The sequence below is a fragment of the Podarcis muralis genome, chromosome 1, assembly GCF_964188315.1.
Source record: "Podarcis muralis chromosome 1, rPodMur119.hap1.1, whole genome shotgun sequence".
Taxonomy (NCBI): Eukaryota; Metazoa; Chordata; class Lepidosauria; order Squamata; family Lacertidae; genus Podarcis; species Podarcis muralis.
Window position 1 is genome coordinate 130,515,690 of NC_135655.1, and position 23,551 is coordinate 130,539,240.

The 23,551-nt window shown below is 45.9% G+C and overlaps 1 protein-coding gene across 2 annotated transcripts in view; it reads left to right on the plus strand.

Moving 5' to 3' along the window:
- The window catches only part of PTH2R (parathyroid hormone 2 receptor), a 53,864-nt gene continuing 30,313 nt past the window's right edge, over positions 1 to 23,551 (plus strand). The window contains exons 1-8 of one of the 2 annotated variants that reach the window (XM_028702731.2): positions 1 to 906; positions 7,634 to 7,739; positions 9,876 to 9,986; positions 10,082 to 10,203; positions 11,816 to 11,913; positions 13,205 to 13,391; positions 16,271 to 16,424; positions 23,120 to 23,180. In XM_028702731.2, coding sequence (XP_028558564.2) covers positions 841 to 906; positions 7,634 to 7,739; positions 9,876 to 9,986; positions 10,082 to 10,203; positions 11,816 to 11,913; positions 13,205 to 13,391; positions 16,271 to 16,424; positions 23,120 to 23,180 — 905 coding nt within the window. In that variant the 5' untranslated portion in view covers positions 1 to 840. The remainder of the gene's footprint in view (positions 907 to 7,633; positions 7,740 to 9,875; positions 9,987 to 10,081; positions 10,204 to 11,815; positions 11,914 to 13,204; positions 13,392 to 16,270; positions 16,425 to 23,119; positions 23,181 to 23,551) is intronic. The other variant, XM_028702740.2, reaches the window with a different exon arrangement.

The following is a 23,551-nucleotide window of genomic DNA, read 5'->3' on the forward strand; positions in this document are numbered from 1 at the left end:
GAGAGAGAGAAGCTCGGATTTCTCCCTGCCCCAGTGCGCAGTCATTTTGCACTTGTTTTGCTCCTGTGCTCCTTTTTCTAGGACTCCTGTGTTGCCGACCCTCCACTCCAGCTTTGCCCGTCTTCGCAGAGACCCACGACCCCATAGGGATGGTGGAGAGGCAGCCTTGGCCATGTGATTTCATTGCGGGGGAGCCCGCGTCTTTACGCGCCTCTCCATGGTGCGCGCTGCGCATTTTATTCCTACCATCCTCTTAGGTCGCATCCCTTGACTTCCACGTTTACTCGGCACTCCTCGGCCAGGGCTTTCCCGATCCCGGACAGGGTTGCCTTTCTTATCCCGGGAGGCTGGCTAATTGCTAGCAGAGGAAAACCCGCCGCGGGGGGATCCTAAACCCGGATTCCCCGCCTCCCGTCTAGGAAAGGCGAAATCCGGAGAGGCAACGCGCGCATTCGCAGCCGCCTCCTGCTTGCCGGACGCGCGTTGCTGGCGCTGAGCGCACTTGCGCGCCTCTGCGGGCAGCATCTTGAACGCACCTGTGCGTCTCCCTTGGCTAGGCTTTGGGCAGCAGCAGCAGCATTTTCTTTTGACCGGAGTAGGAAGACTGGAAGGACCCGAAGCCGCCGCAGCTGGAGGGTCTCGTTTCTTTTCTGCGCCGATTCTTCCCCGCAGAAGAAGCCCAGACCTGCTCGTGGGATCGGCCTTGGGAGGGACTAGCAACTTGCCTCCGGGGTTCCCCATCTTAGCCATCGGGTTTCCTCGGCGCTTTCCTTTTATTCGACGTGACTTTTGCTCGGAGCCCGGAAGCGTCTCCAACTTCGCTCTCCGGTGGCGCGCAGGATGCCAGGCTCCTGGGGACTGCTGGCGGTGAGCGGCTGCTTTCTGGCTATGGCTGCATCGGCACAGGTATTATTATTATCATCATTATTACTATTACTATTTATTAAATTCCCACACCTCCCGCCACCCGAGGATCACAGGGCGGTTCACAAAAACACACACCAAACAAAAACAACCCCCGGCACGCCGCTTAAAAGGATGGCTTCATTAGCCAAAGGTCTGGGTTTCCCAACTTTGCGCGCTTTCCCCCATTACTTGCCCTGTCTTGCCCGGCTGCGGGTGGGAAGAGAGGGAACCGGCGGTTTGGGTAGCTCCACCTTCCAGATCCGAGCGAGCTTTGCCGAATTGAGCGTTTGCAACTTCCAACGGGGTCGGGCATTCACTGCAAGCGAATCCTCAAGTTGAGCCACGCGCAAAGCCAGCCTTTGCATTGGAACAGCGCGGGGTTCGATCCCGTCCAAGGATGGGGCTATAAGAAAACGCGATAGGAACTTGCTCAGACCCCCCAGCATTAGTTTCATAGGAAATACATCTCTCGATGTTTTGCTGTGCGGTTGAATCCTTACACGGGTCTCGGAATCCTTCCAAATATTCTGGTTGAAAGTTTGTGGGTTATTTGAAACGCCTCCAGGAGGCGCTCACAGCTATGTTCGCTTTCATTACACGGATTTTCAGCCAAGGAATGGGCGACCAAAACCCCTTTCAAGCAGCAAAATTTGTAAACTGATGCTGTTGGTAAATAGGATTCTGCTAGTTTGAGCGAGATTCCCTGGGAATCCTCATTTCTGTTGCATCCAGTGGCGTAGCGTGGGGGGTGCAGGGGGTGCCGGCCGCACCGGGCGCAACATCTGGGGGTTAGGATTAGGGGGCGCAATTCCACGGGTTAGGGGGCGCAATTTACTTGCCTTGCCCCGGGTGCTGACAACCCACGCTACGCCACTGGTTGCATCGGTGGCTTGTCCCGTTTTAGCCAGATGTTCTCGTTTGCTGCTGTCAGTCCTTCTCCTCCTCCTCCTCTTCTGAGCCAAGAGTGATTCAGCTCCCGGTTCTGTCGGAAAGGGAGCTTGACTTGCTGTTTTGCTGGAATGCTGGCTGGTATTTTGTGCTACACTTTGCCATCTGGTGTTTTTTTTTTTAACCATTAAGTGTAAATCAGTCTTTTCTAGAGGATTACATGTTTTTTTTTTCCTTTAAAAAGCATTTAAAGAACCATGCAAGATTTAAGATATTCTTGGCTGCTGTTAATGTAAGCAGCTCTATACTGCACTCAGGCTGGTTTAGAATTTGGCCCTTTCTGTCCCACCTGTAGCTTGTCTGGCACTGAACTGGATTGTTGGCTTTGAGGCCAGATGGAAGGCAAATTGTCTCCATCTCAGACGCCTGTAGGAGCCTGGATGTTGTGGAACTACTCACATGAAACAAATTTCAGATTTTGATGTGTTTTGAAGGCACTGCTCACAATTCTGATACCTGAAAAAGTGAATGTGGGGCAAGCATCTTTTAATAAGTGCGTTAAGAAAACACCTTGTAGCCTACAAACGCAGGAATATTCTTTTTTTTTAATGAAACATTTATTAAGCTTTTTTAGAATAATACAGTAAAAATGAAAAAGAAAATAGAAAAATACAAAATAAAAACAGTTAAAAACACACATATTTTCTGTTACTTATTTTCCTTTAACTTATTTCCCGGACCTCCTCATACCTCCCTTTTGTGTATTCCGCTTCAATTTATTTGTTCAGCAAATCCTTACCATTAAATTTTAACCCATTTATAACCCTTTTTTCATATCTCTTAGAGCATTACAGCTGGAAACCCCTTAATTGCTATCCAACATCATTCTATCATTCATTAATTTTACAAAATTTCTGTAGATAGTCTTTAAATTTCTTCCAATCTTCTTCCACCGACTCTTCTCCCTGGTCTCGGATTCTGCCAGTCATTTCTGCCAATTCCATATAGTCCATCACCTTCATCTGCCATTCTTCCAAAGTGGGTAGATCTTGTGTCTTCCAATACTTTGCAATGAATATTCTTGCTGCCAAACGCAGGAATATTCATGGTTTCCAGTGAAAGTCTCCCCTGCCCCATCCAGGGGCTGTTCCAGGTGTGAGAAGGATAAGTCTCATGCTCCATTTGACACTTAGGGGTCCTGCCCAGTTACCAGCATGAATTGCTATCCCCTCCCATAGGAGCCTTACTGAAATTTGTCGAGGGGAGAGAGAGACCCAGAGTTGCATTTAATGCAGCCATGGGGAACTTGTGTCCCTCCAGATGTTGCTGAACTTGAATTTCTGTCACCCTTAGCTGTTGATGCTGCTGGCTGGGACCGGTGGGAACAACGTCAGGAAGGCCACAGCAGAGGCCGATTTAGGGGAGTGTGACCGGTTTGGTCACACTGGGTGTGAAGTCTCTGGGGTGCCGCAACTATTATGTAGAATGAGAGGCAGGGAGGGGCACCAAATTTTGGCTTCACACAGGGCGCTGCTGAAATTTGGGGCCCCAGGATCCACCGCTGGCCACTGATCTGCAGTGTTAGAAATTAGCCAGGCGCCTTGTGTGTTTTGCTACTGGCATGGGTCCAGGAAGTTTGGATGAGCCCTTAGAAACATCCATTTGAAGCAGTGTCTAACATATAGAGTCTAAATGACTAAAGAAAGGAGTCTAAATGGAGTCCCCTCCACACCTGTGGTAGAACCACAGAATTGTAGAGTCGGAAGGGACCACAAGGGTCATCTAGCTCAACCCTATTTGGGAGGGGGGGGTCCAGCATACTGCACTCCTCCCCCCTCCACCTCCTAGTATGCTGATCCCATTAGAAGCAGACCAGAGTGATACATGAAGGGTCTAGACCAGGGGTCTGCAACCCTCGGCTCCGGAGCCGCATGTGGCTCTTTTACACCTTTGCCGCAGCTCCGGGGTGGATACTAGCGAGGGGAGGAGGCGCATTGTATGCCCCGACACTCTCCACTGTGGCGGGCGCTGTACTGGCTGTGACGTCGCATGGGGGCGGTACGTGCGTTAGTCACGCACCGTCCCGACGTCACCTTCCCGCCCGCTGTCAGATCGCGGCTCCGGAGATATATTTGTTTTAAATGTCGCAATGGTTTTGCGGCTCCCAGGTTTTTTCCCCTTCAGAAACGGGTCCAAGTGGCTCTTTTTGTCTTAAAGGTTGCAGACCCCTGGTCTAGACAAAGAGGGGCTCCTGGTCAGCCAGGTGAGGGGTGGTGGTGCCTCCCTTTAAGGGAACTGGGTGGCTGAGTTAGTAGCATGCTTAACTGTATCACACAAGCTGGGAGGCACCACTGATTTATCATCATGAAAGGCCACTCTGTAGTCTTCCTAGTGGTTATCTTCTTCCAAGTTGCATGAATACAGTAAAACTCACTGGCTGCACATTCCAGAAGTAAAAGGTGTTTGACTCTTATAGTGCTTATTCAGAATCACTTAGAATCACAGTGGTACCTCTGGTTACATACTTAATCCGTTCTGGAGGTCCATTCTTAACCTGAAACTGTTCTTAACCTGAAGTACCACTTTAGCTAATGGGGCCTCCCGCTGCCGCCGCACCGCTGCTGCGCGATTTCTGTTCTCATCCTGAAGCAAAGTTCTTAATCCGAGGTAATATTTCTGGGTTAGCGGAGTCTGTAACCTGAAGCGTATGTAACCTGAAGCGTATTTAACCTGAGGTACCACTGTAAATGGGTGCTTCTTCCCCATTAGTGAGTTGATGCTTGAGGGAGATGGAAAGTTCTAATCTAGGTTAGCGATGGAGCGTGAAACCAAGGTAGTTATTTTAGATTAATTCACATCGGACAAAGGCGACATTTTTTGTATGCAGCTAACAACACCCCAAAAAGGGACGCGGGTGGCGCTGTGGGTAAAAGCCTCAGCGCCTAGGGCTTGCTGATCGAAAGGTCGGCGGTTCAAATCCCCGCGGCGGGGTGCGCTCCCGTTGTTCGGTCCCAGCGCCTGCCAACCTAGCAGTTCAAAAGCACCTCCGGGTGCAAGTAGATAAATAGGAACCGCTTACTAGCGGGAAGGTAAACGGCGTTTCCGTGTGCGGCTCTGGCTCCCGGCCAGAGCAGTGATGTCACGCTGGCCACGTGACCCGGAAGTGTCTCCGGACAGCGCTGGCCCCCGGCCTCTTGAGTGAGATGGGCGCACAACCCTAGAGTCTGTCAAGACTGGCCCGTACGGGCAGGGGTACCTTTACCTTTACCTTAACAACACCCAAACACTCCAGTCAGCTCCCCACCCCTTGATATTTTATTAGCAGAGGCCCTGCAGTGACTGTGGCTGAACTCACAACCCCTTTGCATGAAAATATCTCTCTATCTCTGCGGCATTATTTAAATTGCTTTGTGACCGGTGCTATAAATCAAGAGAATTTCATAGGAACATGAGTCTGTTCTGGGCCGTTTTTCCTCCTCTGCCTTATCTTGCTGTCTGCAAGTATTTAACATATGCCTTGGCAGCCTTTGCTTAATACAGTATTGATTTTTGCCAGTGCTGGAGTCAGAGGACAGCTCTGTTGGCTTGGGCAGATCTGCACTGCTAATTGTGCTTTCCAACTAGCAGCTCCAGGCTGGCAAGCAGGAGGTCAAGCAGTTCGTTTTCCCTGGGACTTAAGAAACCAGGAAGCCTGACTCCATTAAGAGACTTTCTCCAACAAATATTTTAGAAGCTTTGTTTATATTAAGAGGGCCCCTGCAGAGTTTGTGGGCAGTCCGACCATGACCTGTAAATTCAGGAAGGGAAACAGTTGCCCAAACCTTTCAGTAATTACAATCTGGCAGTCGGCTGACTCATCCATCCCCAATGAGGATGAAGCCTAAATCTAGAATAGAAAGCCGGGGTGGGGGGGGGGGTGATGTGGAAACATGATCTCACAGGCAGTTTTGGAGGAAGGTGTTGTGTTTTCTGCTTGCTGTCAGAAGGAAACTGCCCTTTCCATAATGACTTGATATTGGTATATTGCCTGTGGAAGTCTCCAAAGGCTAACCTGTCCATACCAAAATGAAAGGCAGGTGGTAATGCCCTTTTTACATTCAAAAGCGTCTTCCATCTCCTCCTAGGATTAGCTCAAAATAAACTGCAATAATAATCTACCACTACCAGCTTTCTTCAAAGTGAAGGGTCTTCTCCCCACTGCTTCAGAAAGCTCAGATCCACCTTGCTGAACTCATTTATTGCAGTAAGTGGAGGGTCGGGGATGCGGGTGGCGCTGTGGGTTAAATCACAGAGCCTAGGACTTGCCGATCAGAAGGTCGGCGGTTTGAATCCCGTGACGGGGTGAGCTCCCATTGCTCAGTCCCTGCTCCTGCCAACCTAGCAGTTCGAAAGCGCATCAAAGTGCAAGTAGATAAATAGGTACCGCTCCGGTGGGAAGGTAAACGGCGTTTCCGTGTGCTGCTCTGGTTCGCCAGAAGCGGCTTAGTCATCCTGGCCCATGACCAGGATCCCGGCCAATAAAGCGAGATGAGCGCCGCAACCCCAGAGTCGGCCACGACTGGACCTAATGTTCAGGGGTCACTTTACCCTTTAAGTGGAGGGTCAGGCAGGCATCTCTGTTCATTATCCAAAACAAGAAGTGTTTTTTTCAATAAGAATCCTTCCACTTCTTCCCATTTAGCAATAGTAATATTTGTTGAGCAGTAGCTTAGCAGGAGGCTGGGAGGGGGGTCACGACCCTGGATACCAAATTCTGAGGGGCACAACCAGGTGCCCCCATACAGGAGCTGGCTTCCACGGGGATCCCCACCCCTCCCTGGCGAAGGCGGCAGAGCAGCTCAGGCCCACGGTGAGCGGGCATGGGTGGCGGGAAGTCAAATCAAAGTAACCTCCCCGGGGCGCAAGTCTGGGCAATGAGTGTGGAGGTCCTGGGCTGCCCAGATGACAATGAGCCCCCCCCCCCCCGGGCTTGCTGTGTCCCAAGTGGCAGATTGGGGGGGGGACAGTGTAGGGGCACACAGACCTGTAAGAGAGGGAGTTGTCACTGCAGGCCTTTGCCCACTATAGCAAAATAATAATAATTATTTATACCCCGCACATCTGGCTGAGTTTCCCCAGCCACTCTGGGCGGCTCCCAATCAGTGTTAAAAACAGTACAGCGTTACATATTAAAAACTTCCCTGAACAGGGCTGCCTTACGATGTCTTCTGAATGTCAGGTAATTATTTATCTCTTTGACATCTGCTGGGAGGGCGTTCCACAGGGCGGGTGCCACTACCGAGAAGGCCCTCTGCCTGGTTCCCTGTAGCCTCACTTCTCGCAGAGAGGGAACCGCCAGAAGGCCCTCGGCGCTGGATCTCAGTGTCCGGGCTGAACGATGGGGGTAGAGACGCTCCTTCAAGTATACAGGACTGAGGCCGTTTAGGGCTTTAAAGGTCAGCACCAACACTTTGAATCGTGCTCGGAAACGTACTGGGATCTGGCACTGTGTAGATCTGGCACTGCTTTGATGTTGCAGAGCAGAAAGCACATGAAGCAGATTCTTAAGTAACTGGCTCTGCTGGAACAAGCTGAAATGTCTGCCTCTTCATAAATTTGGGAACTGTTACTAGGAAACCTGAGGTGACACAATCAAAGGCAGATCAGGTTATGTAAAGTCCTGGTGTCTTAACCACGGCCAAAGCTCTGGGAATTTATTACTTTAAAATGTGTCAAATACTTCAGAATGAAAGTGCAGCCACTATGAAATATGAAAGCTTCGCTTGTTTACCTTCTTTTCTCTCCTAAAAGAAGATCCTTCTTCACCAACCTTATTTCTGTCTGGGTTTGTGTTTGACAGGATGACTTCGATGACACCGTTACAATGGAGGACCAGATTTATCTTCTCCTGGAGGCCAAACTTCAGTGCGAACTAAATATCACGTCTCTGCTACAGGAGGAAGGAGGTGGCATTTCTAAATAACTTGTTTTCTTTTCCAGTCCCGTTCCAGACAGCATTTCTAAGGTCTTGTTCACATTCTTGCTTACTCTGCATCCAATGTGCTCCCACTGCTAGTTTCCAAAGCCTCATACACACCATGTTAGCCACAACATGCCTAGAGTTTCTTGACAAAAACTGAAGTTTGAGTTGCTCCCCCCCAAATCACCTTCAGTCCAATGAAGATCAAAAGAGAGTAAAACTACATTCCTTTTTATTTTATTTTTATTTTTATATTATTTCAGAAATGTTTAGCATACAGTATTATTTGCATTCATCCATAACAAATTCAATATCTTTATAGGGGTTCTTCCGACCCCTGGTCTTCCCCCCCATTCCTCTCCCCAGTTTCCAATAATCGTCTCTTCTCTTTTCTGCGACTAAATACTTTTATCCAATCTATTAAATCTCCTTTTTCAATACCCTCTATCAGAATATATTACAAGTGCTAATCCAATCCTGCTAACGTTTTTAAATGTTTACAATTTTCCTTCATATATTCTATAAAGTTAATCCATTCATTTCTAAATTTACTGTCCTCTTGGTGTCTAATCTTCCCAGTCAATTTCGCCATTTCGGCATAGTTCATCAGTTTCAATATCCATTCTTATTTTGATGTGGTTCTTTCTCCTTCCATCCCTGGGCATATAACATTCTTGCCGCTGTCGTCGCATACATAAATAGGACTTGGGAGTAAGACTACATTCCTATGCAAACTGGGAGCGAACCCCGATGAATATAGCAGAGTGTGGTTCTGTGTAGACACACACAGGACTGCACTGTGAAATAATAATAAATTCCAAACACCGAGATAAAACTACATTTTCGAATTAAAATAAAGGAAATGGGAGATGTTAGTTAGCCAAAACAAGCTTTAAGAGCTTTCCCCCTCCCTAAAAGGAAGAAACTCTAAAGCAGATTTAAGGTTGGATGGGAAAATACCATTATAGCTTTAATTACCATAGAGAAATAATGATAACAGGAGGAGGAGGAGGAGGAAGGTGTTCAGAGAAAGGCGGGCTGGGAGACAGGGGACAGAAGAGCAATCAGCAACTTCATTGTCTAACAACTGGGCAAAGACTTGATGAGGAGAAGCTAGATGAATAGAAGGAAGGAGCATCAGCGTAACAATTGGAAGAAATGGAAAGAGTGAGAATCAATTGGGGGGAAATGTTTGGCAGAAGAAACAGGGAAGCATGGAGAGAGAGAGAGAGAGAGAGAGAGAGAGTCTGCAGAATATTATTTTTTTCTTATCTATATCTTGAAACTGTTTTATATTTCTCTTTGCTGAGGCTTTTGTTAAGAAAATGCATAACGGCAGTCAGTCTGTTCCAGGTCTCTGTTCACTATCGTGAGGCAACGGTGTTGATTCAGTCCACAGAAAATGCATATCAAATTACTTAATTCCAGGGGAAACAGCAATTTTCTTGGGGGCAGTATCAACCTAGAAGCATTTGAGACCATTCTTGGAATTTGTGTTCACTCTGACTAATTTATTTGTTTGTTTGTTAATTATTTGAATTGCTTTACCATCCTTCATCCAAGGATCACAAGGAGGTTTACAATACAAAAACACAAAAATACATAACATAGAAACACACAACAACTCCCCCAGTTTAAAAGGCCATAGATTGTTTAATTAGCCAAAGTGTTTTCGTCTGGTGCTGAAAAATATGCAATGAAGGTGCCAGGCAAGTCTCCCTGGAGAGAGCATTCCACTAGTGGGGAGCCACCACAGAAAAGACCCTTTCTTGTGTTGCTGCCTCAGATGATAATTGCAGGATCCAGGGACCAGTTGTTAAATTGCCATAGAACAAAATAAGATGACCCAAAGATATGTGCTGTTGTAACTGCATGAAATATGAAAAGTTGTTTCTTTGTAAATCGGAGTTGCTTGAATGCTCACATTGATTCTGACACAAATTGGAGAATATTTTTAGCTTCCATTTAGGCAGAAAATGCTCTGTTCTTGCCTCATTTGGAGGGAAGTAATTTTGAAAGCATTAAACCTCCCCCCCCCGCCCCCCGAGGATCACACACTGTACTCTTTCCTGCTTTTTCTCATGTTCTTCATTTGCAGCTTATTTCTGTTTTCCCCCTACAGAAGGCAACTGCTTCCCAGAATGGGATGGTCTGATCTGCTGGCCCAGGGGGTCTGTGGGGAAAACATTAGCTGTCCCGTGCCCTCCATATATATATGACTTCAATCACAAAGGTACCAGCAACAAGCTTCACGTTGGATTTTATCTTACACAAAACCTAGCTGGGGAGAACCTTCTCATGGGAGCGCCTCTTCTCTCTCTCTTGCAGGCCTGGCTTTCCGACACTGTAGCTCAAATGGAACGTGGGTCTCTGTGCAAAGTTTGAACCGGACATGGTCTAATTATTCAGAATGCTTTGACTTCCTGCAAGCAGAAAACAGCCCAGGAAAGGTACTTGCTCTTTCTCCAGCAAAGAAGCAGAGTTGAAAAGCTGTGGGGCTTGAGGGTGTTTTAGTGTTGAGAGCGTTGGCGAACCTAACTGGCGTTTATTAATATTAATAATAATAATAATAATAATAATAATAATAATAATAATAAATTTTATTTGTATCCCGCCCTCCCCAGCCGAAGCCGGGCTCAGGGCAGCTAACAACAATAAAACAGTACAAAAGTACAGCATAAACAACATTCTAAAATCATTCATTCTAAAATTAATTAATTCAAGCCACTGGCAACCATTGGGCCAGAGCTCCGCGAAGATTGCCGAGGGAGGGAGTCAGGCTGTGCCCTGGCCAAAGGCCTGGTGGAACAGCTCTGTCTTTCAGGCCCTGCGGAAAGATGTCAAGTCCCGCAGGGCCCTGGTCTCTTGTGACAGAGTGTTCCACCAGATCGGAGCCACAGCCGAAAAAGCCCTGGCTCTAGTTGAGGCCAGCCTAACCTCTCTGTGGCCTGGGACCTTCAAGATGTTTTTATTTGAAGACCGTAAGTTTCTCTGTGGGGCATACCAGGAGAGGCGGTCCCGTAGGTACGAGGGTCCTAAGCCGTATAGGGCTTTAAAGGTTAAAACCAGCACCTTAAACCTGATCCTGTACTCCACCGGGAGCCAGTGCAGCTGGTATAGCACTGGGTGAATGTGATCTCGCAGCGAAGACCTCGTAAGGAGTCTCGCTGCAGCATTCTGCACCCGCTGGAGTTTCTGGGTCAGTCTCAAGGGCAGCCCCACGTAGAGCGAGTTACAATAATCCAGTCTGGAGGTGACCGTCGCGTGGATCACAGTGGCTAGGTCAGAGCGAGAGAGGTAAGGAGCCAACTGCTTAGCTTGGCGGAGATGGAAAAATGCCGCCTTTGTTATAGCTGCAATCTGCGCCTCCATGGAAAGGGAGGTGTCGAAGATTACATCCAAACTCTTAACGGACGGTGCTGGCACTAATTGCGCCCCCGCAAGAGATGGAAAAATGCCGCCCACATGACCTGGGAAAACTGTCTGTGGACAAAAGTGGGCTCCCTTGGCCAGTAAAGCAAAATGAGCGCTGCAACCCCAGAGTTGTCCGCGACTGGACCTAACAGTCAGGGGTCCCTTTAATCCATAAATTAGAGGGTAGGAAGAGCTCAGTCTATTTTAGTCTTAATTCTTGCAGTTAGATTGCACTATAAGGAGAGGGTGCATACATCTTGATAACGATTAAATATTGTAAACTGTGCCAGAAACTACCATGATTTGAGAAACGTCACCTTTCAGTCGTTCTCCAGGACATGGCAAATCTCCAACACGACCGTGAGGGAGGGGGCACTCAGAAGAAATGTTGGTCACCCCAAAACAATGCATAGAAAGTGTTTAGCATCATACAACAGCCGTACGGATTGGAGCATACCTTCCCAGAATGGGTAACACAATGGGGTTGCAGGTACAATCCTGGCTTTACCTCCATGCAGAATAGGATTGTGTTGGTCTGTAAATGACAACAGTTGAGCTCCAGACTGGATTCTCTTAAAGGACGTATTTTAGAACTTCTCAATTGTGCGCTGAAGGAGAAAATCCCGGAACATCTTCTGTTTCCTCCAGAGGGAATTCTTTGAACGCCTCTATGTCATGTACACCGTTGGGTATTCCATCTCGTTCTGCTCTCTGGCTGTGGCGATCTTCATCATGGGCTACTTCAGGTGAGTAAATCACACCTCTAGAATCTGTCCGTCCTCTCTTAAACCTTTTAGCCAGTCCTAAGACGACATAAGGGACACGGGTGGCGCTGTGGGTTAAACCACAGAGCCTAGGACTTGCCAATCAGAAGGTTGACGGTTCGAATCCCTGTGATGGAGTGAGCTCCCATTGCTCGGTCCCTGCTCCTGCCACCCTAGCAGTTCGAAAGCACGTCAAAGTGCAAGTAGATAAATAGGTACCACTATGGTGGGAAGGTAAACGGCGTTTCCGTGCGCTGCTCTGGTTCACCAGAAGTGGCTTAGTCATGCTGGCCACATGACCCGGAAGCTGTACACCAGCTCCCTCGGCCAATAAAGCGAGATGAGCGCTGCAACCCCAGAGTCAGTCACGACTGGACCTAATGGTCAGGGGTCCCTTTACCTTTACTTTAAGATGACATAATGTCTGCAATTTCTACGATGACTACCCCTCCCTTGCCACTCACATTCTTTCCCTCACAATGGCAAGTGGATAAATTTAATTGCAGTATAAAATGGAGTGGCTTTCATGGGCTGAACACCTGCAGCCAGTCAATATCATTGGGGAAACTGAACATTGTACACAATTGTGAGTAACAAAGCCCAGGCCTTTATATACGTATTACATTAAAAGCTGCCTCAGCAGGCTGAGATTTAAGCTAGGAAAGAGCATGGAGAAAAATGATTAATTTTTTCCCTGCTGGCTGCATCTATATTTATGATGGCAGATACACATCTAGAATTCCAGTGGGGGAAAGATGCTGGAGGACTTAATTCTGAGCAGAAAAACAACCGGTGGGGAAAGGATTAAGTAGTTCACACAGAGCTGCTTCTCTGCTAAAAATGTTAGCATCCCAAGTTCTTTCTCATTTTTTTTAAACTGTTTGAACCCCTTTTCACTCATTTGCATGCAATGTTTAGTTTGCCTCTCTCTTTGTTATGACACTTGAAGGGAACATAATACATTGGAGCTATGTTTAACATGCAGTGACTCCTCCTTAAGGGCCTGCGCTTATATTACAACTGAAACTATCCTATTGCTGTCACATTTTAGAATGCTTACCTGCGCAATTGGTAGACCATTGTAACCTGCTGTTCAGGCAACATGCTCACCTGATATCTGCCGCCAGTGATGCTCTTGAAGCAACTGGAGGTTTCCTTTTCTGACGCGGTAAATTCAAGAGCTTTTCAAGAGTGCAGGACTGGGTCTGATTCAGCAGGGCTCTTCCTGAGTTCTTATGCTCCCTTTAATTAGGTTTCCCCCCCTTGCACACAGGAGACTTCACTGCACCCGGAATTATATACACCTGCATCTGTTTGTCTCTTTCATGCTCAGAGGTACCAGCATATTTATAAAAGACAGAGTAGTTCATGCTCATATCGGAGTCAAAGAGCTTGACTCGCTGCTCATGGGTGACCTGCAAAATATCATAGCGGCTCCAGCCCTGGACAAGTCCCAGTACGTAAGTACTTCTCCCCTCCTCTTGCTAAAGTTCATCCATCTTTACCTAGCAGAATCACTGTTCAATATTCTCTCGCGCCCAATCCGCATCTGAGAATACTATCACGCAGCTGAAGCCAAAGTGACCCAGCAGGCAGAGACTGTGGGTGAAATTCAGCGTAGTGCTTAGTGGAGCATGCCCAGTGGGACCTTTCCCCTCTCCTTCCCCTGTGGACCCTCTAAACCTGTTCTGGGGACTAGCAAAAATGTATAGAGTAAGTAATAAATTGTGTTGGAAATGTCAAACAAAAGATGGTGAATTTTTTCACATGTGGTGGACTTGTGAAAAAATGAAAAAATATTGGGACATGATGTATAACGAAATGAAAAAACTATTTAAATACACTTTCCCAAAGAAACCAGAAGCATTTTTGCTAGGGATAACAGGGGATGAATTAAAAAAGGAAGATTACAAACTATTCATGTACGCAACGACTGCTGCTAGAATTTTAGTGGCTCCGAAATGGAAATCCCAAGAAATCCCAACTTTAATGGAGTGGCAGACAAAAATGTTTGAATACATAGAATCGACGAAATTGACTTATAAGATTCAGAACGAAAAGAACGAAAAGAAAAGAAGTAAAGTTCGAAAAGGATTGGAGTAAATTTGTTGAATATACACAGAGTAATTGTCAAAATTTAAAAACTGTAGCAGGATTAATGTAAATCTTGTGATGTGGACGGAGTGTAAATAAGAAACTGTAAGAAAAGATTTGAGATATGAAAACCATTGAAGGGATGGAAGGAAGTCCGGGCGCAATAAGGCGCAGGGTAAATAAGAAGACATACAAATTTTTGAATGTAAGAGTATTTGTTTTATTTGTTGTTGTTACAAAAAAGCAATAAAAAGTATTTTTTTGGGGGGAATAAACCTGTTCTGGGGATTCCTCCAACTCCTCCAGAGCGTATTTAGGGCACAGGGGGACCTCATTCCGTTACATGAGTGGAACTCATCATATGCATGCAACACCTTCGTTGAGTCTCGCCCCTTATGGTTGGTAGCAGGAAGCCATTAATATTTCCCGTGCATCCAAATCTACTGATTTCAGTGATGGTCCCTGAGCCTTCCTAGTTGCTCAAACTTCAGTGCTGGACTCCTGAAAGAGTTGCATTTCAGCTGGTTCAGAATGGGCCCAAGTCACCCGTCTCCACAGGAGTCAGCCAGTACATGCTGAAAAAGTAAATATATATAAATACATTCCACACTTGGATCTTGGGTTCCTTCGAGATCCTGGGATATAAATTCAGTAAATAATACTGAAAAGAATACAGTTCAGTAAAGAATACTGTCATTTGAGCCAATTTATTTGCAGTGTTGCTTCCCAGCTTCAGCAGAACTGTGAAAAAATATCTTAGGAATAATTGTATATTTTTCAGTGTGATCAGTCAATACCACTTACTACTACTACTATTATTATCCTTAATTAAATTTCACCCAAAGATCACAGGGCAACACTGTATATTGTGTTTTACAATACATTGGTACCTCAGGTTACAGACGCTTCAGGTTACAGACTCCTCTAACACAGAAATATTACCTTGGGTTAAGAACTTTGCTTCAGGATGAGAACAGAAATCGTGTAGCGGTGGTGCAGCGGCAGCAGGAGGCCCCATTAGCTAAAGTGGTGCTTCAGGTTAAGAACAGTTTCAGGTTAAGAACGGACCTCCAGAACGGATTAAGTTCTTAACCTGAGGTACCACTGTATAAAAACACAAAAACACATACCATAATAACAAACAAAACCCACCCCCACCCCAGTTTTAAAGGCCGACCACAAATTATGCAGCTGAGTTTTTACCGCATTTGGGTAAATTGCAGAGATCAGCACACCTGTTTCATCAATGGATGAGCCTCACCCTGGGAAAGCCATCTTTGTGACTGCGGTATCTCCCCTGCTACATTCATTTTATGTTGGCACTAGAAGACAAGAAAGGCTGATTCTGATACCAGACTGTGAGGGGTCTACTTTAGCTGATTGGAGCACAGAATTGCAGACTAGGAACTAGGAACTCGGACAAGTGGCCCACCTAGTGCCGTATTTGTCTGCAGTGATTGGCAGTGGTTCTCCAGGACTCCAGGTGAGGGTCTCTCCCATCCCTAATGCCAGAGATTGGATCTAAGATCTTCTGCATGCAAAGTGGATGCTCTACCTCTGAGCTATGGCTCTTTCCTTGAATACCGGAGTGAGCAGCAGTATTGGTGACAGAATAGAGAGAGAGGTTCTGATCCATTGAGAGCATTCAGGGTGGTCCCTCAAAGGTCTTCCACATGAGCAAATGTCCACAGGAAGCAGCCTGACTATTGGCCCAGCCCTTTCTGCTGACCACCACCAATATGCTGTGTGTATAAAGACACATACGGCATGAACAGAAGTCCTTAACGAGCTGCAGCTTCCTGATGGGTCTGTCTGGGTATGTGAGGAAGCACGCCTTCAATTCACAGCTTTTGTGTCACTGCGCAAACACTGATTGTGGCACTGGTGGGCAGCACAACGGCTGCAAAAGTGTCGATCTGGTGGAAGAGACTGTTTTTAAGTAGCTGGCAATAATTGTGTAGCTTTTAAAGCACATAACAGACTCCCGTTATTTTCACAACCATTACATATGACTCACAATTTAATACAGAATTGAAACAATTCTTTGTGCGGGGACGACAAAGAACAGTAAAACTTACTGAACAACGTTAGTTAACATGAGTCATAGCCTTGGCCTTGGCCTTGATGCCAAATTAATAAGGCCATTGAAACTGGAAGTCTAGGATAAATATGCAAGTATACTATTACATTTAACTGTTTCCCTGACCACCACAACTGTGCTGCTTTATTTTGAACCGATTGACAGGTCTGGTGCAAGATTACTGTGGTGATGTTTATTTACTTCTTGACGACCAACTACTACTGGATCTTGGTTGAAGGCCTCTATCTGCACAGCTTAATATTTGTGGCTTTCTTTTCGGATTCCCAGTACCTGTGGGGTTTCATCTTAACAGGCTGGGGTAAGATACATTTGTCTCTCATTGAAGCATTGTCTTTCCATTTAAAGCTAGATGGTTGTTGTTGTTGTTGTTTAGTCGTTTAGTCGTGTCTGACTCTTCGTGACCCCCATGGACCAGAGCATGCCAGGCACTCCTGTCTTCCACTGCCTCCCGCAGTTCTGTCCATTCTAACATTATCTCTTGGGCAATGCATTTCTATTTTTTATTTTAAATTCTTTTTGCAAACCACAAAATCAGAAGTGGGTGGTTTACGTATTTTGAGGGTGCTTACTGAAGAAGAAGCCCCACTATGTTCTGCAGAACTTGTTCCCAGGTAAGCATGCAAGGATTGCAGCCAAAATAAGTTTCGCGTAGGTCCTAGTAAAATTGGTATGGGTGATACCCAGCTTAACGGTTTTGCTAGTGCGAGGATAGCCATCTGTCATGGATGCTTTAGCTGAGATTCCTGCATTGCAGGGGGGTGGACTGTATGACTCCCGGGGTCCCTTCCATCTCTATGATTCTATGATTCTTGGGCCCGGTCTTATTCAACATCTTTATCAACGACTTGGATGATGGACTCAAGGGCATCCTGATCAAATTTGCAGATGACACCAAACTGGGAGGGGTGACTAACACCCCAGAGGACAGGATCACACTTCAAAACGACCTTGACAGATTAGAGAACTGGGCCAAAACAAACAAGATGAATTTTAACAGGGAGAAATGTAAAGTATTGCACTTGGGCAAAAAAAATGAGAGGCACAAATACAAGATGGGGGACACCTGGCTTGAGAGCAGTACATGTGAAAAGGATCTAGGAGTCTTGGTTGACCACAAACTTGACATGAGCCAACAATGTGACGCGGCAGCTAAAAAAGCAAATGCAATTCTGGGCCTCATCAATAGGAGTATAGCATCTAGATCAAGGGAAGTAATAGTGCCACTGTATTCTGCTCTGGTCAGACCTCACCTGGAGTACTGTGTCCAGTTCTGGGCACCACAGTTCAAGAAGGACACTGACAAACTCGAACGTGTCCAGAGGAGGGCAACCAAAATGGTCAAAGGCCTGGAAACGATGCCTTATGAGGAACGGCTAAGGGAGCTGGGCATGTTTAGCCTGGAGAAGAGGAGGTTACGGGGTGATATGATAGCCATGTACAAATATATAAAAGGATGTCACATAGAGAAGGGAGAAAGGCTGTTTTCTGCTGCTCCAGAGAAGCGGACACGGAGCAATGGATCCAAACTACAAGAAAGAAGATTCCACCTAAACATTAGGAAGAACTTCCTGACAGTAAGAGCTGTTCGACAGTGGAATTTGCTGCCAAGGAGTGTGGTGGAGTCTCCTTCTTTGGAGGTCTTTAAGCAGAGGCTTGACAACCATATGTCAGGAGTGCTCTGATGGTGTTTCCTGCTTGGCAGGGGGTTGGACTCGATGGCCCTTGTGGTCTCTTCCAACTCTATGATTCTATGATTCTATGATTCTATGATTCTAAGGAGTTCTAGCTGTGCACTGGAACTCCCCACCTCTCTGTTGGGATGCGCCCAAGGGAACGGGGGCAATTGGCAGGCCCCCAGCTGGCTCCAGCCCACTGGCCAGCATCCGGGCGAACTCTGGTCCTTGGATCAGCACGTAACTGCGACCTGAGCTTCAGAAGCCATCAGAAGCTGGGCAGCCAAGCCAGCAGAGATAAGAACTCTTTGCAACGGAAGGGCAGAGAGAGGCTGTGTAAAGCGTATTTACAGGCATTTTATTCAGCATCAGGACAAAGGAAAAACATGTCTGCTCTCCTTTCTGTCCAAGCAAAAGGGCAAAACTATGCACACAAAAGGAAGTTCCCAGCAAGCTGTGCTGTGCTGGAGTGTAAACAGGCATGTGACACACAACAGTCATGCCTGTTCCTCTTAAGGTGGAACGGAATATTCTAACACTCTCCTCTCCCTGCACACACCCTAAATTTGTTCTGGGGGAGTTCCCTCAACCCTCCAGAGCAGATTTACAGGATGTGCAGGACTGATGGTGCTGTGACTTAAGTCACAATGATTTCAACAGGACTTAAGTGGAACGAACATGCAGTGCAATTGTATGCATGCTTACTCAGAAGTTCAATAGGATTTTTGTTGTTGTTGTTTAGTAATTTAGTCGTGCCCGACTCTTCGTGACCCCATGGACCAGAGCACGCCAGGCACTCCTGTCTTCCACTGCCTCCCGCAGTTTGGTCAAACATGCTGGTAGCTTCGAGAACACTGTCCAACCATCTCGTCCTCTGTCGTCCCCTTCTCCTTGTGCCCTCCATCTTTCCCAGCATCAGGGTCTTTTCCAGGGAGTCTTCTCTTCTCATGAGGTGGCCAAAGTATTGGAGCCTCAGCTTCAGGATCTGTCCTTCCAGTGAGCACTCAGGGCTCATTTCCTTCAGAATGGATAGGTTTGATCTCCTTGCAGTCCATGGGACTCTCAAGAGTCTCCTCCAGCACCATAATTCAAAAGCATCAATTCTTCGGCGATCAGTCTTCTTTATGGTGCAGCTCTCACTTCCATACATCACTACTGGGAAAACCATAGCTTTTACTATACGGACCTTTGTTGGCAAGGTGATGTCTCTACTTTTTAAGATGCTGTCTAGGTTTGTCATTGCTTTTCTCCCAAGAAGCAGGCGTCTTTTAATTTTGTGACTGCTGTCACCATCTGCAGTGATCATGGAGCCCAGGAAGGTAAAATCTCTCACTGCAATAGGATTTACTTCCATGTAATTAGGATTGCAGCCTTAGTCTAGATACAAATTTATTTCATGAATATTTCACAAAAGAATGTCTCCCAAATGCTAAAACTTCTAATCAGATACTCATTGTACTTAAAAAATAGTGAATAGGAGCAAAACGTTAACAATATTTATTGTTCCAACATAACACAATCTTTAGTGAGAAATCTTTGATCTTTTGCACCGCCTTGCTGTCTCAGAGTCGTATATAATTTGTCATTTTTGCTATAATGGCACTGCCCAAATCTTTTTTAAAAAATCAACCCAAAAAATCATCAGACGGGAGACTTTATAATGTATATCGGGATCCAAATCTGGTTTGTGACAAATCGCCCATCGTCCAGCAACTCCCTCTTCCTCATCTCCTGTCCAGGACGGCCCACAGCCTTGCAGAAAGGCTTTAGGGACACAAGTCTCTGCAGGGGAGAGAACTCTTCCCTCCGTGAACTTCCTTGAGTTAACTGTCTTAGGATTCAAGCCCACCTCTGCTGCCGCAACCCTCTGGTCTCTCATTGTGGTGTAAAATCCCTTTTGTGGACTTGCCACTGAAGACGAGAGGCTCACAGGATGGTACGCTGCCTCACAGAAAAGCACCTAGAGAAGCCTGCCATGTCTAGGAGAACCCTAGACCTTTTCTTCCTTATGTTTAGTTCAGGACCATTCCGCCATGTGAGACCTCGGGCGCTGCCTGAAATGGTTCAGTCCAGACACAGCTTTACCACCATCAAGTGTAAACGAGGAGTCTGTTGGCCTGTAGTTTGCTAGCAGCATCCGTGTCTCATAAAGGATTGTTTGGCTTCTGTCTGCCTTGTTCTCTGTTCTAGCCATGCCTCCGCGCATGTCGCAATTCTCGCTTGTGCTTGAAGAGCTGTCTAGCTAATGAGACACTTGAGGCAGGAGGCAACCCACTCCCTGTCTCTGCTGTGCCAGTGCTTCTGTGTGCAGGCTTGATGTGAGGGAAGTTTCTGTGCACAACTTAGACCCCGAATGATTTACGTTAACAAGCTCCCATCAGAACTAAGGCTGCTATATTTTGTCAGGATGCAAGGCTAGGAGTTTCAAAAAACGATGTGAAGCAGGGACCGTGACTATCTGTAAGTTTTAATTCCTTTGAAAGCGAAATGCCAAATTCACCTGGTTCTTTCACTGTTTGGGGAGGTGAGGTACACATAATAATGTGAAACTGGCTTACACTGAATCAGACTGAATCAAAATAGTGTTTGAATCTAGCAGGATAGAGGTTTATTTGATCATCACATTCCTTGCTTCTGACTGTTGCCTCTACTTGATACTTCTGAGAGACTCTGAAACACTAACATAACCTGCAAGTTCCTGTTCGACCAGAAACAACAGATTAATTTCAATTTGCCTGGAGGCAGATTTCATTAAAGACAAATTTTAAACGCATTTTCCCCTTAAGCTTGGAGCTATTAAAGCCACAAAGTTCTGATTCAAGAGCTAAAAGATGGCCGCTTTTTTACTCTCAAGCTCTCTTTTAAGTCAATTTAATGTTGGCAGAAGATCTTCTAAAATAAACACTATTATTATATTATTCTAGGCTGGTTATAAATACCTTACTAGGAAATATGTCCTATTGAAATAAATTGAACTTATTTCCAAGTAGACTACTAGGATCAAACCATGCACCAAACAATGTCCACTAGAACTCATTTAGGTATTGTCAGGGCTGCCTCAGGTCCCAGCTCACAAGAGACCAACGCCAAGTCCAGTTTATATACAAAGATGTTTATTGAAGTCCATTGTACGCTCCACAGGCGAGGCGCGCAGCCCCACGTCTGTTACGCTTAGACCGCTGAAGTCCCCTCTGAGTCAGTCCCTCCTCTGCACCAGTTTAAGAGGGCTGTGCTGCTCCACCTCTTCCTTTCTTTCCTTTTCCGCAGGGTCTTCCTGCCCCCTGGGATTTTGCCCCTCCTGGATTCCCCTGACGCGGAATCCCCAGACAGCTCTTCCCCCCTCCTGCGTGCTTTGGGACCTGGCTCCTCCTCCGGGCTCCGTGTACTTCCGCGCGCCTCCACATTTGAACTTGGCGCGCGTTCGCAACCTCTAACCTTCCTCTTGACAGTTACACTACTCCCTGCACTACTCCCCTCCCCTTCCGGGAGGATGTCTTGCTCCGATCTCCCCTCCCTCTCTGCTTTCGGACCTGCTTCTCCTGTCACTCTGGAATCTCCACCCCCTTCACTGCGCTCTGGCGGAGAAGCCGGTCCCGACTCCCAGCTCCCACTTTGGGTTCCCCCGCTGGTCCCCTGCTCCTGACGAGTCCCCCCTGTGACTCCCCTTGGCCTGACCACAGGCGCCCCCTTCTGGGAATCCTCCGATTCACTTGAAAGACTCATGGAATCCCTCAAGTCATTGTCATCCTCTTCCTCGCTGCCCTGGGATTCTTCCCCCTCGCTCTCTGCTTCCTCCCTCACCTGTGCCTCTGTCCCTGAACCCCTGACAGGTATATTTCATGTGGTTGCAAAATCTCATTGCTAGAGTTTAATTTGAAGGAGCTCTGGTTATTATGTTGGGGGAGTTTCAATATTAGCTAATGGAATTATATAATAATTAAATCCTAATATAATAACACTCTTACAGATGCCGGCAACAGCTAAAACATGTAGAAAATAATTGCTGAGGTGTGTGGGTCCCAAAATAAATAAGCTTTGGACAAACTCACATTTATTTTGGGAATGTTTGAAGATAAAATAATATTGGAAAACAGTTATGTGGTATATTCATCAAATTACAGGTTATGAAATTGCTCTGAATTCAGTAGGTGTGTTATTAAATCATCAAGTGCTAAGTGACACGGATTTGGAAGAAGCGATAAATTTATTCAGTAGGCACTAAGGTGACAATTGCTCATTATTGGGGAAAAACCTCTTCCTCCTTCAGTGCCAGAGTGGTTATATACAGTAGCTATAATGATGTGCAGGTACATATCTTATCTGTTCAGAGAGGAGATACCATGCAAAACAGCATTATTCAGAAATGGACCACGTTCTTTCAACCAAGTGCTCAAAAAGTGGAAAGAGAAGTACAAGGGGTCTGTTTCAAAGTAGGACATGGTTATATGCCTTAAGTTTAGAGTTACCTGAAAAGGTGAGTTCTTCAAGCACTGCAATAAACATGATGATGATGAAGATGATCATATTAGGTCACATGCCGCCTTCTCCTTTTTTGATAGCATTATAACTCTTAAAGTAATAATTTTATAGCATTTTTGAATCTGATATGTATGGGTTTTTATTGCCATATTTCTTGGATGTGGTTGTTTTTTTTTTTTACAATCCAAAACACTTTTCTTGTATTTTTATGTTTTGTAAATAAAACATAGGCTTCCCCCACCCAAACCTCTGTATGAAACCTCAATAGCCGTCTCACAGTTCATTAATTCGTAGCATCACGTAATCTGGAATTTTTTGTTACTCCAAAGTGCATTGATCAGAATACCCAAAATATCTTAAGTGGGATGTATAAGGCCAAAACTGATTTTATAGATCTAATTCAGATAGTATAAAGTAATGTACTTTAATCCGAATCGTTCATCTGCACTAGAGCAGGTGTCAGGAAGCTGGCTTCTTTAAATAAACCCTAGTTAAAACTGACCATAGTTTAGGGTTTGCATGATGATATAAGCTGGTTACCGGTCATTGAAATGTGAACTTAGTGGAGGAGGAGATGGGATGGGAAGGAGGTGAGCTTCAGGCTAGCTGCAATTTGTCTTCAGCAGAAATTGAAGGTTTTTTTGCTTCCTGTGGATCGTGACCTTTCAGACATTCTGCTTTGTTCATGGGGAAAGGGCACTGTCTGGGTTTTTTGTGCCTGCTCTTTCTAAACGCTTCATTTAATATCTTCTGAGTGAGCAGAAAGGCATTATAAATTATTCTTTTGTTCCTCAAGGGAAATCTGTTCTAACAGTTGGCAATGAATTTTTCATATTTGTAGGGTTTCCAGCTGTTTTTGTGGTGGCCTGGGGAGTGGTCCGAGCAAGCGTGGCAGATGCAAGGTAAGGGAGCACTGTCAAGAGAGTTTACTTGAGCTTTCCTTTTTTTTAATTGATGGATGACTGGCACACTGCCATTCAAGTTCTGCATATATTTTGAGTATACACTGACACAGAACCGAAGGTAGCGGTTTGAAGAAAATATATCTGCAGTGCACCCTTCTGAGACGGTTAATGGAAAATATGCTCAAGGTCCCTGTTTAGACCAGGCCTCCCACATTGCCCCCATTTATAAAAGTTTTAAACAGGCAAGTATTTTGTAATGTTATTTATTTCGTTCAATTTATTCACTGCTTGATTGTAAAAGAGTGTGTGAGAGAAAAAAAACTATCGAAGCTGTTTACAAGCGTGGCTTGGGCAACCCACTGACTAGA